Source organism: Nesoenas mayeri (genome assembly GCF_963082525.1).
Source record: "Nesoenas mayeri genome assembly, chromosome: 5".
Lineage (NCBI taxonomy): Eukaryota > Metazoa > Chordata > Aves > Columbiformes > Columbidae > Nesoenas > Nesoenas mayeri.
Genome location: NC_137548.1, coordinates 65,390,090 through 65,407,279, shown reverse-complemented (window position 1 = coordinate 65,407,279; position 17,190 = coordinate 65,390,090). Strand labels below are relative to the sequence as shown.

At 39.6% G+C, this 17,190-nt stretch overlaps 1 protein-coding gene across 4 annotated transcripts in view; it reads left to right on the top strand.

Annotated features, from left to right (window-relative positions):
* The window catches only part of NAV2 (neuron navigator 2), a gene marked incomplete at both ends in the record, with an annotated part of 363,557 nt that overhangs the window by 210,165 nt on the left and 136,202 nt on the right, over positions 1-17,190 (top strand). For all 4 annotated transcript variants that reach the window (XM_080345864.1, XM_080345863.1, XM_080345862.1 and 1 more), the window contains 2 exons: positions 2,167-2,284; positions 6,509-6,561. In XM_080345864.1, the coding sequence (XP_080201990.1) occupies positions 2,167-2,284; positions 6,509-6,561 (171 nt within the window). The remainder of the gene's footprint in view (positions 1-2,166; positions 2,285-6,508; positions 6,562-17,190) is intronic.

The window sequence follows — 17,190 nt, the reverse complement described above, 5'->3', positions numbered from 1 at the left end:
CAAGGTCTTGCTGATGCTGTAATTTCAGGCTTTGCCAGGAGGGGTCTGCTCTGCCCGTTCGCTGCTCTTGGGATTTCCAAACTCCGGAGCTCATCCAAGCCATTTGCTGAATTGTGTGATGATTTGCATTGTGGAAACGATCCAGGCTGGAAATGATACATCAAAGTATAGTCTGGTATTTGCTGAAAGTCCTCCTGCAATAAACTGGGACATTAATCACAGCCTTCCCATGAGAAAATACAGTTATTGTGTTTGATAAGTTGCTTGTCAGCTAAATGACAGTATCACTGTAGGGATGTGTGGACCTTGTAAGTTGTTTCCAACGCCTTTCCTGATGTGTCTTGGAGACAAGCAAACTAGAACCATGAGGCAGAAAAACAGGAGAAGTCCATTCCAGTTTCTTAAAGTAATTAGATCTTTACAAGCATCTTCCTGTTATGGAAGATGTTTTCTTGTAAAAGGAGTTGAGGAACACAATGTTTGGTTTATGCAAAGTGTGTGTGTGGGGGGGGTTCCCTTTTCTTCTTTTGTTGTGTTCGGAAAATCACTCATGTACTCAGCGTTTATTTCATTGAGATGTTTGCTCTGAAGGTGGAAGTGGAGGATAAATGTTGGAAAACACAGCCATGTGTTTTAGATTTTGAGTGGTTTCTTCATTGCTGGTACCAGTAGCATATTACAGGTTTTAAAAAAAGCATGAATGAAGACTTTATAACTGAAATAACTCCAGTCAAAATATCTGTTCTTCATTTTATCATATTAACACTGAATCAGCATATGGAAGAGGAGCGTGAAATTACAATCCTTGTATTATTTCCAGGTTCCCCTGTCCGGTGTGGCAAATATTTGACTGTAGATGTGGGAGTTGGCCTTTGACTCCTGTGAAAGAGAAGGACTTAAGTCTTGCGTTTTCTGTGTGATGCTGAAGATGCTTCTGAAATCAGTAGCCATGGCTGTGCTTGGTCATGTTAGTTGATAAGTTAAAGGATTTGTGTTGATACATGATGGTCTGGGGAGTTCCTGGGTGATTCATTTGGTTTCTGGGGAGTTAATACAGTTGTGCGGACCTTTCCTTCCAGATCAGTGATTCCCTTGCTCATGAGACAATTATCACCAGCATAATACTTTAATTAAAATAATAATAACAACAACAACAACAACAACCTAGTACATAGTGGTTTATAGAGACTGTGGACAATTGGCAAGGGTCATGCACATTGCATCTCCTCCTGCTTACTGATATTGGGATGAAGGTATTTGTAATATGCTAGAGATTCTTGAGAGTTGGGGTGAACCTTAATATTTGTCTGGGTATTTGAAAGATAAAATCCTGATTTTTAGTTGGTTTTACTTTACTTCTTTGGAATATAAACAGATCATATTAAAAAACTCTTCCCTTGAATTTTGTCCTATATGAAGAACAAAAAATGTTCTTTAATTCAGAAGCATAAATTCCTACTCTAGTATTTTTCCTTCTTTTTGGTAACCTGGCATGAGAAAAGCAGTGCTTAATGCAAATGAAAGAGAGGTTTTGTCTGTTTTGTTAACTTAGTTCTCAAATAATATGTTTTAAAATAAATCCCAACAATTAGAAGTTTGTATGAGAGACTCAAACCAATTTAGTAGGCCTATTTAATCTGTGAGCTGGAATTTATTAGAATTGGTAGATTTTTAAGACCTCTAAAGGCTTGTTGAGGAATATAACAAAGGAGTTTCCTCAAAATTATATTGCTATATGGCTAATCTGTACCAGAAGTTGTTCTTGGAAAATAATGTTTAAAATTTCTCAATAACAGATAAAGAATGTCAGAAGGAAAATGTAAAGAAATACTTGGGTGTAAGTTGAAATATCTTCTACATCCTCGTTACTGCTGTAGAATGTTTAGTTGACTGCCTGATGATCCATTCAAGCTGTAACACGTTCAGGAGTTTATTATCATCTTTTGTGAGCTTTGATGTCACATTTCTGAGTAGGAAAAGCCACATTATAGTAAACTGAATACTCGATCTGCACAATGCCTTGAATTTTAATGTTGTTGGCTTCTTTCAAAGAGCAAATATGCAATGATCTTATATCAGCCTCTCGGATACTGAGAGAAACAAAGAACTGTCATTATTCAGGTTGATGTTATAACCAACAATTTCTTTTTGTTTATCTCCTAACAGATTTACACGGATTGGGCTAATCACTATCTAGCAAAGTCTGGTCACAAGAGATTGATAAAGGATCTACAGCAAGATGTGACCGATGGAGTCTTATTGGCTGAAATAATCCAGGTTGTAGGTGAGTGACTTTCTCTTTTTGTACCAGGTATCCACCGTCTCGCTCAGAAATTCACTGTCTTTATCTTCTACATAAACACAGGGAGGAGCAAATCAATCCAACTGCATAAATTATGTAGATAATTTTCCTTCAGAGACTTGGCTGATTCATTTGATAAAGCCTGGTCTTAAAACATAGTGGAAAAATACTTGATGTTGCTGATAAGCTTTCCTGACACAACAGCATCACTGCACACAGCTGCATGTTAAAAAAGGAGCCGATGAGGGGTATTTTTCTCCTAGGATGCTGTTAGCTTTCACTGTCTCTATTTCTGATACCTTCTGGGGATTGATCTGAACAAAATACACAGTACTGGCCTGCTGTGTTGAACCTTCTGCTCCAGGCAGCTTTGGAAAATCCACATATGCAGCTAGGAAAGGAAATAAAAAATATACCCCTTTATTATAAATATTTCATAATGAGTTTTCAGGTGAGGAAAATTATTTATCATTAGGACAACTCTCAAATATAGGCTAAGTTCTACAAAGCCTTTGGTTGCCTTTGTTTGCACTAATATTTTTAGATAATGAAGCTTTTAAACAACATTGTCCATTGTCCTCCTGTAAAACTACATATTTTAGCGTGTTCCCTTGGGCCTGAATCCGTCATTAGTCCCTTCACAGGCTCATCCATCTGGTCCTTGGGATGCCACAAAACACACGCACGGGCCAATGGAGACGGATGGGATGGGAAAACCTGCTAATGGGAATTAGGACAAGTATCGTTGGAAACAAACTGGCAGATCTGAGATGCAAATTAAGAAGACAGCAGTGAAGTAACGAGACATCAGTGCATGCATATTTATGTGTTCGAGATGCTGTAAATGAGCTAGTTCCTTCGTTTAACGCATAAATCTGCAAGCCCTGGTTGAAATGGCGAGGCATCGTGCCAGTGAATCACTGGAGCTGCACTGGAATCCGTCCAAAAAGATTTAGTCTCAACATACAGAGCAACATTATATCTCAGTAGCATTCTACAGACCCAGATGTATAAAAACAGGCCATAAATTGATTGTGCATGGACAGGTATTCTCTATGGACAACGCTTCATCCTGTGTATGTTTCCTTTAATAGGGAAAATTTTTGGAATCCCAGCAAATTAGGTGTTAGCTTCTTTCATAAATACCTAGTTACCCTCATTAATGCTGTTGTAGAGAACTCCTGTGTGAGAACGTGGGTGAGAATACCACCATCAAAATGTGAAGATGGTTGTTCCAAGTATTTCAGTGTAGCTGTTTGAGTGTTGATTTGTGAAAGCTCTATGAAATTCAAATTATTCCCTCTAAAACACACAGCAATAATATTGCTTACTGTATTTTGCTTTGATTCTCCTTTGCATTTTTTTAGCCATTCTATTTTACTTTGATTCACCTTTGTGTTTGTTTTTCTTTAGCCATTCTTAGAGTTGCCTTTTGGCTAATATTTAGGATTAGGTCTGCAAGCTTTCAAAAGTTGAAGTACAAGGTGAAGGATTTAACTTCCAGGGACTGTTTTCCATGTGAAACAAAGTCAGGGATTGGAAGGGACCTGGAAAGCTCATCCAGTGCAATCCCCCCATGGAGCAGGAACAGCCAGATGAGGTTACACAGGAAGGTGTCCAGGCGGGTTGGAATGTCTGCACAGAAGGAGACTCCACAACCTCCCTGGGCAGCCTGGGCCAGGCTCTGCCACCCTCACCATGAAGAAGTTTCTTCTCATATTTAAGTGGAACCTCCTGTGTTCCAGTTTGAACCCATTGCCCCTTGTCCTATCATTGGTTGTCACCGAGAAGAGCCTGGCTCCATCCTCCTGACACTCACCCTTTATATATTGATCACCATGAATGAGTCATTTCTCAGTCTCCTCCAGCTCCAGAGCCCCAGCTCCCTCAGCCTTTCCTCACCCAGGAGATGCTCCACTCCCTCCAGCATCTTTGTTGCCCTGAGCTGGACTCTCTCCAGCAGTTCCCTGTCCTGCTGAAACTGAGGGGCCACAACTGGACACAAGTCCATATTTAAACATAACTCAGTTCAGTCCTCCAAATTAACGATGAAGGGAAAGTCATTTGTATCCGCTGCCTATAGCCTTAGGCACGCTGCGTCTCCTTGTCACGAAGATGGTGACATCTTTCACACCTAGAAGCAGCTTTAACTGCAGCCTGCAAAATACCAGCCTTTTTTTTCTCTAACAAATAAGACTATGTATTAAGACACCTGCTATATGCAGCACAGGAGAGGTTTTAAATGCAGCCGTGAAGATCCTTCCTTCTTTTTTGTCATGTGCCGGGAATATCTGGAGATTCTCCAGAGTCATCAAAAATGGATTCAGGTTTAATTATCAGTGACACAATTTTTCTTTTGTTTACCATCTGAGATTTACATCACAGATGTTGAATCTTGAAGTACTACTCAATAACCAAACCAGAAAAAGAATAAATGTGTTTCTGCTGATTTATTTAATTTTTTTAAAATGAAGACTTCATAAGAGTTAATGATTATAAAGAGACAGTGATCACAGTCCTTTCTGCTTCCCCTTCTTAAGTGAAATAGCTGCATATTTAGGAAAATAAAATTTTAAAATTATTAATAACTAGGTAGTGCTTTTACCTTAGCCTACAAACAAGGAGCAAAACTAAAAAGACATTAAGCAAACATCACTGCGTTTGATTTTAGGGGAGATAATCCTCAAACTTCAAAAACGCTAATGATAATATAGCAGTGTTATAGGGTGACAGTTTTTTTTCTATTTGGAAGTCAGTTAAAATGTATTCATAGCATTCTGATTTATTTCAGTTTTAAATTCATGAGTCTACCAGAGAATGCACAAGCAATATATGCCTTAATAATGCCATATAAACATAGTAGCTATATTTAGATTCTTGAATGCAGATATACCGGGGCTGTGTATGCTCTGAAATTGGGAGTATATCAAATTGTCGGTTGGTTCCCTGTGAAAATCTTCTATGTGCTAAAATTAAACTTTAACCTAGTCGAACAGGACTTTGCCTACTGATGCCTAGGATATTTTGTGGAATATTTTAATCGATCAGTTACAACCAAAGTTAGATGACATACAAAAGCTGTGGTTTTATAAACATGGATGCAGACAAGACATCTTACAGGTATATCTGAATATTCTGGGTAACGTGTTCCAATTGTAATTAATTGCATTGACTCAAGCAGAGTAGATCTTTGCTCTGAGTTTCAAAGTCATTTGCGCTTACTCCAGGTAACTATTGCAATTCAAATTCATGCCGTGACTTATCTCAGTACAGCTTTTGTCTGCTGTTGTGAAAATTGTACTATTGCATTTGCAGAGGAAGTTTACAGGTTTATATTTCAAACCAGTATCTTGAGGTCAAGCCCAGCAGTACCATCCAGGGATAATTTTTTATCATGTTTTGGGTGGGACGTCACACAAAGGTTCCTTTTACTAATATTTGAGTGGCTGTTCAGTTAAAAGCTGCAGGTGACAATTCTGACATAGGTGACGCAAATCTGTCCAACTCATGAAACGGGATGTGAACGCCAACTTTGGAAAGCCAGCTTTGATGATAAGTGGTTCTTCAGTCTAGCACACAAGTCATTTCAGAGTCCAACACTGAAATGTGAAACTGAGCAAACTAAAACTCTAAGGCAAACATTTAACCACTTCGACAACTTAATTATTGCACTTGAGACTTGAAAGATTGGAACTATTCTTTTTCTGGATGTTGCATTGCGAGTAACCCATGGACAAGAAGCTTGGAAAGTGGTCTTGTGGTTTGTGCTTTAAGAAAAAAAATAACAGAAGTAGTATCAGAGTAATTTTCCCATCTAAATTTTAAATATATATTCACTCTATAAGTAAATCAATTGATGCGCAACCATCTGTACGTACGTAGCGTTCACTTTTCCACCCCGCAGTGATTCGGTTTGCAGGGTTTAAATCTTGTCTGTAGTTCGAAGGAGTTACCCGTCACCGCACGAGATGTTGTGGGAGCAGTTGTTTCCTGCTCCCAGCTGTCTCGGGAGGCACAACCCACTAGAAAACTCCAGCTGCCCTTTTCTTTTGATGGGTCTCAGTGTCTCACACGTTCACTTTGACTGGACAACTACAATCTGAAAGTGCTTTATTTAGCTAGCAGCAAGTGCTCTGGAAATAATTGCAATAGAAGTCCTTGGTATAGTTGTTTTGTTTTCTTTATTTTCTCCTTTTTGCCTTTCAGCAAATGAAAAGATTGAAGACATCAATGGCTGCCCAAAAAATAGGTCTCAAATGGTAAGTAGTAAAGTGGTTGGTTTGTGTGTTGAGTATTGAGTGCGAGTGTGTGACTTCCATGTCTGAGACTTTTAATAACAAACTTTAATTAGTTCTTCACAGTAGTGACAGCAAAGGTATAATCTGAAGAATATTAATATTACAGTTCTTGCCCCATTGCACTCCACAGTAATTGAATTAGGCCATGTCATTTATCACATACTTACAATCAATACTGTTCTTACATTGCTATTTTATATTTCTGAAATATCCCATAGTAAACAGCAATATATAAAAATAAAATTTGCTTCCTCCATGTAGACAGTAGTATTGCAAAAGCAGCATTAGATATTAGTTTCCAAGTTGGGTTAAAAGTTCCTGTGTCCCTTGAAAAGAGACAAAATAAATTAGTAAAATGCCCTAAATGAAAAAAAAATGAATTGCAGGCTTCAAGATATTTTATGTATGCAACTTTTTTGACTGATAAGTTTTAATTTGTAAAAGAAAAAGTTTTCTCTTGCTCGTATATAATATTTCAAACTGCAGAACCAAAAATTAGTGCAGTAAAATTAAAAGCCCATAGTACCTGAAGAGTGTATCTGCTCTGAATATTGGTGAAGCTAAAATTACAGAGAATAAGAAACCAGTTTTTATAACGCATCCTAAGAGTGTTTAAAATTTCTGACCTTTTAAAGAAGGTTATTTCCTTCTGTATTTTGTGAACAAAACTCATTTTGCAGTGTAAATTCTGAAGCCTTCTCTTTGCCTTGCAAATTCTCACTGTGGGACATGTGTTCTGTGGGTGAAGCCGTGTTGATGTTTTTCATTTCTGTGGCTGTTCCCAACTGTCCCGACCTCCACGCCTGCAACTTGAGCACGAGCACCCGCGTAGTTAAGGATTTGGTGAGAGTTTGCCATCTTAAGTCAGAAACCACACTGCGTTCTGCTGTTCCGCTTTGGCTTTTTGGGTCTTTCCTTGGAAGTTATCAATCTTGCTCCATAAAATGAAGATGTCCAAAAGATTTATCATTGCTACTTTTTAGTGCTTTGAAGAGGTTGTGCTATTCTTGCTATAGCCACAGCAGCTGTCTGGAGTATAAATAATAGAGGAAATTTTGACAATTACTATAATTTAATGTTTCACAAGTGTATGCCAAGAACTGAATTTCATTGAGGACCGGAGTCTGTAACAAATTCCAGGACATCGTAGCTAAAAGTCACTTTAAGTCATTACTCCCAATGAAGGAGCAGTGTTCTTCTGTTGGATGCATGCTATAGGTTGCTTATATTATAGAAGTCAGATCTGGTTATAACCAGGCGCATAGTGAGGGCACGTGCTGGGTCAGGAATTGTGAAGAGTACTGGAAAATAAGGGTTTGCTCTGTGCCTCCTCCTCTGGTGTTGCTCTGGTTGCTCATTCAGTAGGATGTGTCCCCATCTCATGAGGCATCCCCAGCAGCTTTCCTCATGTGAGAAGAACAAGGATTATGCTTATGGCTTGTTGTTATTAACTCTGCATGCTCACAGAACTCTTTATCGTCTTACAGTAAAGATTCTAAGGCAAGAACATAAGTATCTTCATAGAGGTGGTGTTCACAGGGTTGCTTTGCGGTCTTTAAGGAGACAACCCTTCTCGAGATCTCCTGCATTCTTGAAAAAAAGCAGGTGGTACACATTGAACACCTAAGATTCAGCTGGACAGGGTGCTGGGCCATCTTGTCTAGACTGTGCTTTGGCCAAGAAATATTGGAACAGATGATCCTGTGGTCCCTTCTAACCTGGTTTTCTATAATATAGGGGTTTGGGGTTTTTTTTGTTTGGGTTTGTGGGGTTTTTGGGGTATTTTTGGTTGGGGTTTTTTTTGAGAGATGACATTCTTCACCCTTTGCATTTTAATGCATTCTCCTCTGAATACAGCTTACAACCACTCCTCAGCGTGTGAGACCTGGTGTTTGTGTCTGGTACTTCTGCTTCGGAGAAGTGGCAGAGGCAAGGCTACCTGGTCAGCTCAGACACTCAACCAGGTCATGTCTAGTCTTGTTTTCAAATTATTTTTGGTTACAGATGTCTGTATCTATATTGTAGCATCTGTAACGTGAGCATCACAGCTGAGTAGATTTGAATTAAAAAAAAAAAAGGCAATATAAATGAAAATCTAGCTTGGCTCATTAAATAGAAATACAACAGAGTTTAGAGGGAAGCCTTCTCCCATCATCTGTCCCCCTGTGGCACTTATCTCATTTGTAGACTCACAATGCCATGAGCAGAGACTCGTGACCTGAATTGTGGAGAGCCAGATCACGTCCAGCCAGATGTATCAGCACAGCTGGAGCAAATCTGTGTCTCCCAAGCCCACTAAAGGGGGTGTGGAAGCAAGTGTATTTGCTTCCATGTGGCACAACCCTAGGGCAGTAAAACCCGCCAAACCTGAGCAAACTCAACGCAGAGCCAGATCAGGTCTCTTTGCGTTGTTGTTCTCATTGCTGCAGTGTTGGAGAGCATCGTACAAATTTACCCAAACTGAGCATTAGAGGCAGCTTGGGTCTGTCAGGCTCCAAGCCAGCGCTAATAAGCCTTGTCAAATTAAGTTTAGTATTGCGGAACCATTTGAGACCATCCGTGCTTATCAACCTCGTCCCAATGCCAGAAATGACATGACAAGGACCCCCACTGGCTCCATGAAAAATCACTTAGATGAGAACATATTCCCCCTCGTCGTCTTGTCTGGGTTTCTCGGCTGTGAGGCATATCCTTCTCTTCCTTTCCTCCAGATACGAGTTGGCTGGCTTTTATAAAATCTATTATAGACTCTTCTGTATCTTATCCTCTGCATAAGACCTGTTTCAGGTTTGGTGGTTGGTTTTTTCCAAACCTCTGTGGTTTTGTACTGTAGAAATTCCCCTAAACAAAAGCCTGTCATTGCGATGATTAGTTCCAGCTGACATGCAGAAAATCCTGTGGTTGATAGAGGATGTTGTATGGAGAAGAGGCTCTGGGACCAAGGAGGTTTGGAGACAGTCACCACAACTGCATTTAGGCTTTTAGAATGAAGCACAGGAAAATATTGGTATGGTTCTTGAGAACAGGACGGGGAAGGGTAAAATAAGACTGGTTTCATCTCCTACACACTCCTGAAAATAAAAGACTGAGGTCAATAAACCCAAGTAGGTCTATCTTCATTATTTATTTATAGAAACACAGGGATCTCTTTCTTTCTTCCAATTTGCCTCTTGTTTTGGGGGTGATATTAGAGCTCAACTTTTGGCATTCCGTAGGATAATGGACTATATAGGAGGTACTGTCTAGTCTATTCCCTTCTAGGTGGTGAAAAATTGTTCTTATTCATGTGGGTACCTTTGCAATAATTACAATAGTTACCTATTGTAAAAGGTTCATATCACTTATATTTGTAAAATGATAAGCAAACAGCAAATAGAGCGCTTAGGTGAGTTGCTATATGTTGTATACCAAGTCTGGCTGTAATGGCAGTCTGTAGAAATCTTGCTCTGTAGGGGCTGTGTTCTGCCTGTGTAAAATACAGTTTTTGAAGGAAGTTTCACAGTGACATTTTAGCGGAGTGTGAGAGCTGAGCACTTTGTTTTGTACATTCATGTATGGTTTTTGCATAGCACTGCAAGGAGGGGAGAGAGGGAGGTTGTTATGTTACCTATTACATGCAAGTGATAAATCGTAACAGATGATAAAATGGTAAAGATTAGATGATTTAAGAAGGCGGCAAAGGACAAGATGTTTGAAAGATCAGAGCATTAAAGTGGAGAGCAAGGTGAGGGAAAGGAAAAGATCCACACCAGCTAGACTAGAAGTGACTGGGGAGAGAGCTGAGTAAAGAAAGTTAATTTTATAAATATGAGTTTGAAGACAAAGAAGAGAGGAGATAATTGCCAGAGAAGGGATATGTTGGCAGACACAGGCAACACAACTGAAGATGGAACTGGACGAAGGGGTAAAAGAAGTAGCAGCAGTGTGGCTCATAGGAGGGGCAGAGGGGTTTTGCCACCTTAAATGGAAAGGTAAGAAATACTGAATGTGGCGGTGGAAAGAAAGAAGACATATCTCTCTATATATTTAAGGAAAAATAGCATGAGAAGAGACTAATGAGAAAATAGATTTATTTTTTGTCTGGGAAGCGATAGTCGATGGTGAAGGGAGGAGGATGGCGGAGTCTGTAGGTGGATGAAGCAGACTCTCATCTTCCCCTGCTAAGCCTGAGGAAGTTGTGGGACACCCAAGGCAAGAATTTGGAGCAACAGGAAGGAATGCAGGCTGACCCAACACCACAGCTCCCTCCTATAAATAGAGTAGGAAATAACCGTGGTTCTCGTGTGGGTTTGCGGTTGGATTTTATTGTTTTAAAGCGTGATCACTTTGTGTATGTAAGTATCTATGTTATCAAAGAACAAAGAGGAGGTATTTATTTTTTTTATGTGTTGACCGGAAGTTTTTCAAGAATCATCCCTTTCTGATGCAGATATTAAACTGTAGTAGTAAAATAACACTGTTCAGTCTTTCTACTACTGTTTGTCTTGCAAACGTAGATAATCCTACAGTGCTGCCTGGGTCAGAGCCTGAATTTCTTCCCAAGGACTTTGTGAAAGTTGAGATGAAGGCCATATCTCCAATATGATGACTTCATTTGCAAAGAAGCCTTACTCCAGTGATGGCCATTTGACTATTATTTTAATATTTGACTGATTTCTTGTATTCTGACCATGAACTGTTCCGTAATGTATGTAACACACAAAGTCAAAGAATCATTTGTATGAAAATTTTCCAGCCTGATAGGCATCCTGGTTTTAAATTGAGCAGCACTGGGATTTTTAATTTAGTTGTTATAGCCCAGTGGCCACTTCCCTCCTCAGCATAGACCCTTGCCAGCTCCATCCCCTGCTTTATGAATCCTTTTTTTGTTGAAAATCTTCATTACTATTTGTATGTTGGATGCTATACATATATCTGTGTCATTGTTCTCAAAGAATTGAGATAATAAATGTGAATGCTGCTGTGATATGGCCCGTACTTAGAGGGTAACGTTAATGAGTTGGATGTCAGGAATAAAATGAGATGAAATGATCTGTATCACCTGAGCAGTTAACTATGTGGGGTCACATCCGCTAAGTGGGTGAGCGGATGTGTTCTGTATGACTGCTGTAAAAATAAATACTCTTAGCTATTTGTATTTTTCTCATGGAAAACAATTCTATCTTTGCTCTTCAAGAGCAGACATCCAGTTTAACCCGCTCCTCGATACACATTAAGCATTTCTATACATCCGGTGTTATCTAAATGTCGCCATAGCTGACCACAATAAATTTGGAAGGCTGTTGCTCCAAACCCTCCGCGTTGGTGGGGCTGGGGTCTGGTTGCTGTGCTGCCCGTTCCCCAAAGCCAAGGAGGACTCTGCTGCTAATTCAGGAGCAGCTCCGCCGGCATGATCAAAAGCATCACAAGCATTCTTTTCCCTCTGCAAATTCCTGGTGTAGGATCTTGGAAACGTATCCCAGTGGTTAAATATAGTCATATATTCTCAAATAATCCTATTGCGAGGTTGCGCTGAGAAATGTTGTAAAGGGCGCTTTTCCATGTTTTGGTAGGACTTCCCCTTGCTTTGCCTGGGGAGTTTGTCTCTATTGCCAGTGTATGTTTAGAAATTTAATCTGTTTAACATTACTGTGCTAACAAATGGGTATCTTTTGGCCCAAATCCATGGTATGTTTCCCCACAGCTGGAGGGGAAGACATTACCCGGAGCCATCCCACCCTGGCCAGTTGCAAATACCAGTTTAGCCCCTTCAACTGCTTGTGGAGGCACTTGGCCAAGTATTGAGTTTAGGAATGCTCAAAGCATTTTCTCCAAGTGTCCTGTGTTTCTGTTGGTCATGTATGAAGCCGTGTTGTCATGTAGACAAGGGTGATTTACTATAGAGGTGATATGCCAGGATTCTTGTACTTAGATGTCTTTCTTCCTCACTTTACAATGACTATTGCTCCTAGAAAAAATTCATTTTACTGTCTCTACTTCTTTCCAGAGATCCAGACTGCTGTTTTGCTATTATGCTTACCACTTGTGGTAAGCAATACAGTGAAACATCATATTTACCAAGACTCTGTTAAATTTCTCTGTCAGGTTTGTGATATAAGAATTAAAGCTGTTTGTATGGCAACTTCTTCTAGTGCCCAGGTCTTTGTTTCTTTTTACAGAATAGGTACTAATCAGCTCTTCACTCTTGAGCATCTGAAACAGACCATAGCTTTTACAAAGGATTATACAGCTCAGAGGAATAAACTTTTTGTGTCTTGTCTTAAATCTTTGATTTCCAACCCTTGTTTATACGCTGGAACTGTGTGATAATAACTATTTTATTAGTAATTAGTAATACATATCCAGAAAATTTTATTCTTTGCTTTTTACGTAGGATGATTTTTACATATTTGAACAGTACAGTTGCGCTTGTTGCAAGCAATTACACAGGAGAATTTCAGTAGGAGATGTTATGCAGGATCCAGGTGCAAGGAAGGAGGGGGCACATGTGTCCCTCCAGCCACCAGAATAAATCAGTCGGGAACAGGTGACACTGTGACCCTTGGGCCCCGGGACATAATTCTGCACGTCGGCCAAGTCGGAGGGTGCGCTGGGCCTGGGAATGGGCTGCGGCCGCACCTCCCGTCCCAAGGGGCTATTTTAGAAACGAACAACTGTCAGTATATTGCAAGAGGTCCTTCAAATGACACAGCCATGACATGACCATTCCCACTTCTTCAATCTGAATAAACGAAACGAGCTCATACGCTGGTTTACTGTCATTCTACCCTCAATAATTACAAATCTCCAATTTACTTGCGTTACTTAAAATTAGTTTTTGATTGTTAGGTTATTTTATTTTTGTAAGCAATCAGTTAATAGAGTCCAATATTATTAATGCAAAACCTTTTCCTGAGGTAAAAGCTGTTTGTGATAAAATGTTCTGGTTAAATTTTGGATTCCTGCTGCAAATTCAAGTTAGTGACACCCAGAGCTTTCCATACTTGAGCCGTTTCCCTGAAAATAAGACACGGTCTTATATTAATTTTTGCTCCAAAAGATGCTTACTTTTTTACATGTATAGCTTCCTGGACACTATTTAAATTTACTTATTTATTAAGTGTAACTAGGGCTTATTTTTGGAGTAGGGCTTTTATTTCGAGCATCCTCAAAAATCCTGAAAAATCATGCTAGGGCTTATTTTTGGGGTAGGTCTTACTTTCAGGGAAACAGGGTAGTATTTGAGGACATACAACAGTGTACAAAAGCCAGCACTTACTGCATTGAGTGGTCTTAGTGTCAGTCCTTCCTTTTAAACATTTATGCTCTTTTAAAAATATTGTTTTACGTAGAATTCAAGGTGGAAATGAGGAATTCCTGGGACTCGCCACCCTCCTCTTTATGTATTTTCTGATCAGAGCCACAGTTTTTCCCTGTCTGCTCCTGTCTTCAGTTATACATAAGCAGAGATTTAGTGCCAATATCGTACAATTAGTGTGATATGTGCTAAAATCTAGTCAAGTGTCTATTGAGACCAGCAAAGCGTTTCATCTGTAGCTTAAATTAATGATTCTCCAGAGGCAGGATACTCTGTTGACATTTGTTTTGCAAAGTTGAACTTCTTGTTGCTTAACTAATCATCATTTAGAACATCTCAAGCTTTCAAATTGCGCACAAATTATCCACTTCAACTTTTCAAATATACTTACGGCCTGATCCTGAGAAGCTGATCCAGAAACAATATTTCCAGGAATATTTTTCAAATAAATTAGCCTCTTTTTTTTTCCCCCCCCCCATAGGAAAGTTTCAGTTTTGAATAAATAAAAGTGAATTTCAAAATAAACTAGGAAAGTTCATAATACAAGAACACCCTTTGGATGCTTCTTGTTGCGATTAGAAATCTTGGCCATCATGAATTGGAGCTTTCTCTGTGGTGCTTGCTGCCCCCATTTCTATTTATATTACTCATGTTGTGAGTGTATATTGAATATCTGTCCCAATATTTCCAGAGGAAGAGCCCAGGCACAGGACAGCCAAGGTTTTACCAGGGTCACAGTGCCCAAATTGTCCTTTTCTTTAAAAACCCCAAATAATGAAATTGTAACAGAGAAGTTCAACTCTTCACATAGTCGTAAGAAGTGTACCTGTAACAACAGATTTTTATTTCTATGGCTAGATCTGTTACAACTTGGCTTCAGAATTTGGATGAGCTTTATTTGCCTTTGTTTTACAGGTTATTTCAGTTCTAAGACATCCACTAGGTTCCAACAAAATCCTGAAACTTAATTTCGAGAGATGTTTTAATCCAAATAGTCGGGAGCAGTGCATGAACACTTGGAGCAATGTATTATTTTATTTCAAAGAAGATACATTTTGGATAACTATAAATGAAGATGTATTTTAAACAAAGTGATAATTGTTTTTATTTGTATTCTTCTGGGGAAAATGGCATTTGCAATTTTACCTTGATGTTTCTTATGTAGAATTATACTTAGGAAATAGTGTAAATGAGACATTATTTAAGAGGAGAGCCCCTCTTGCCCAAAACTTCAGGCTTTTATGAATTGTCCATGTCATGGCTTAAGATTTTAAGGCTCTTCCTACACTTTGAAGTAATAATACTGAGTGTAAAAGCTTGATCTGAAAATACGGACAAGGAATACATTTTGCCTTAAACAGCTTGTGTTGGGCTCTTCCCTTGTTTCCTCATTGTATGTGAAGTCTGTTGGAATATTGCATAAGAGTTTTGTGAAGCTTTAGAAACTTTCACATGAAATCAATCTCCCTTTTCTCCTTTGAAAACTAATATACTGGCCATAACAGGGAGCCTCAAATTAAATGGAAAGCACTGTTTTCAATATAAGCAGTGATTTTTCTGGATAAGCTCATAAAAACGCCACATCTATCACTGTAGAAGTTGGGAGCAGGGGTCTTGCATCATAACATGAGAAATTTCCTGTGGTTTCTAAGTGAAGGAACCTACAGTAAGTTTAATTCTGATTTTTGTTTGAGAAAAACATGTCTGTCACAAGGGCAACACTAGTTCTAATTTACCTTGTGTATTTGCCTTGGCAGAATAGGATGGACAGCTTTGGCTGTAGAGTTTCCATATTCGAGTCTTTGTCTAATATAGTCGACATTCCACATATATCGGTGCCCACGTATGGGTCTCTTTTTACAGGCTACAAGCTGAGGATTTGTTTTTTCTTCCTTCTTTTTCTGGTGTGTCTTATTCTGCTCATACAGGCCAGGGCATGTTTCCAGCTCTTTTTCTTTCTAGCACCGACAAGAACAGAAATGTCAATTGCTGTTATATGACAAGTGCAACAACTTGGGTGTGGTGGCCAGTGTTGGAGATGCATAATTACTGCAAGGTGCTTTTGAGGGAAATCTGAATGAAACACCTGGGAAAGCAATAGCGGAATGAGAATTAAATAAATGTATTTTGATCCACACGTAGGAATTCAGTGTTAAACTTGTGTGTGCTTGAGTTTTGTGGATGTAGACACTGGGAAGGAATGAGGAGCGTGCAGGTCTGGTGGGAATTGAAAAGGGTGATGTGCAAGGATGTCATTGACAAGAATACTTAGAAATCAGTAACTACGCACCACCAGCTTTTCATGCTGCTTTTCCAGCAAGAGGCTGATGGTCTTGCTGGTGTAACAAAGCAACAGCTGCTGGTTTGGTTCTTGAAGATTATGCGTGTGCAATAGTTCTTAGCCATGGCACCTTCTGCTCCCGTCTTGCTGGGTAGGAGATGCCACCCAGAGGTGCATGTTCAGAGGGAGTTCTCAGGTAGCTGACCGAAACATGCATTTTGCTCCTGTGAATATGACAATGGGAGCTGCGACACTTGATGTGGTGTTTCTGAACAGAAGTGTAATTCTATAGGGCTTTTATTTTATTGTATAATCTCCTAATTATAAGAAAGGAGGAGGAGCCTTCAGAGGTGGGCAGCCCCTTGGGTGCGGGCTGTGCCGTCCTCGATTGACATTTAGGGACATTTCAGAATAAATAACTCTAACATAGGGCGTGGGACTGATAAGGCGCTTTGCTAGTTGAGCGTAAGTGAAATGGTTTATGTGCAACGGTTCAAAATTGCAAATTCATTTGATGCTTTTGGCCAGGAAGTGTAACACACAAGGCTCAGTTTTGGACACTGCCAGCAATGTATCCGAGTGAGATAATCACTGTCTGTCCTTGGTTTTCCTCCTCCTTTTGCACTGCTTTCTGCTATTCAGAGTAGGTGGGAAACAAGAGCATCCAACTGCCATCATTCCTGCTTTGCCTCTGCTGCTTTGAACGTTGCTGGCAAAGCAAACAAGAAATCGGAATTGTCAGCCAAAAAAACAATTGTAGCTCAGAGTGAAGAAGAAAATACTCCCCTTTGGCAAATCCAGTCCTTTCACATCTGCTTAAAGGGTTTAAGTGATACACAGACTCGGCCAGTCTAGGAGGGGACGCATCTACTCACAGCTGTGGGAGACTGAAGGTGTTCTTGGAATGATGCAGACTTGTTAAGTGCAGGCAGAAGAAACTGATTGATGCTCTGGTGTGGTGTTTATTCTTGCAAAGATGAACTTTGGCTTTCCAGTTAAGTCCCAAATCCTC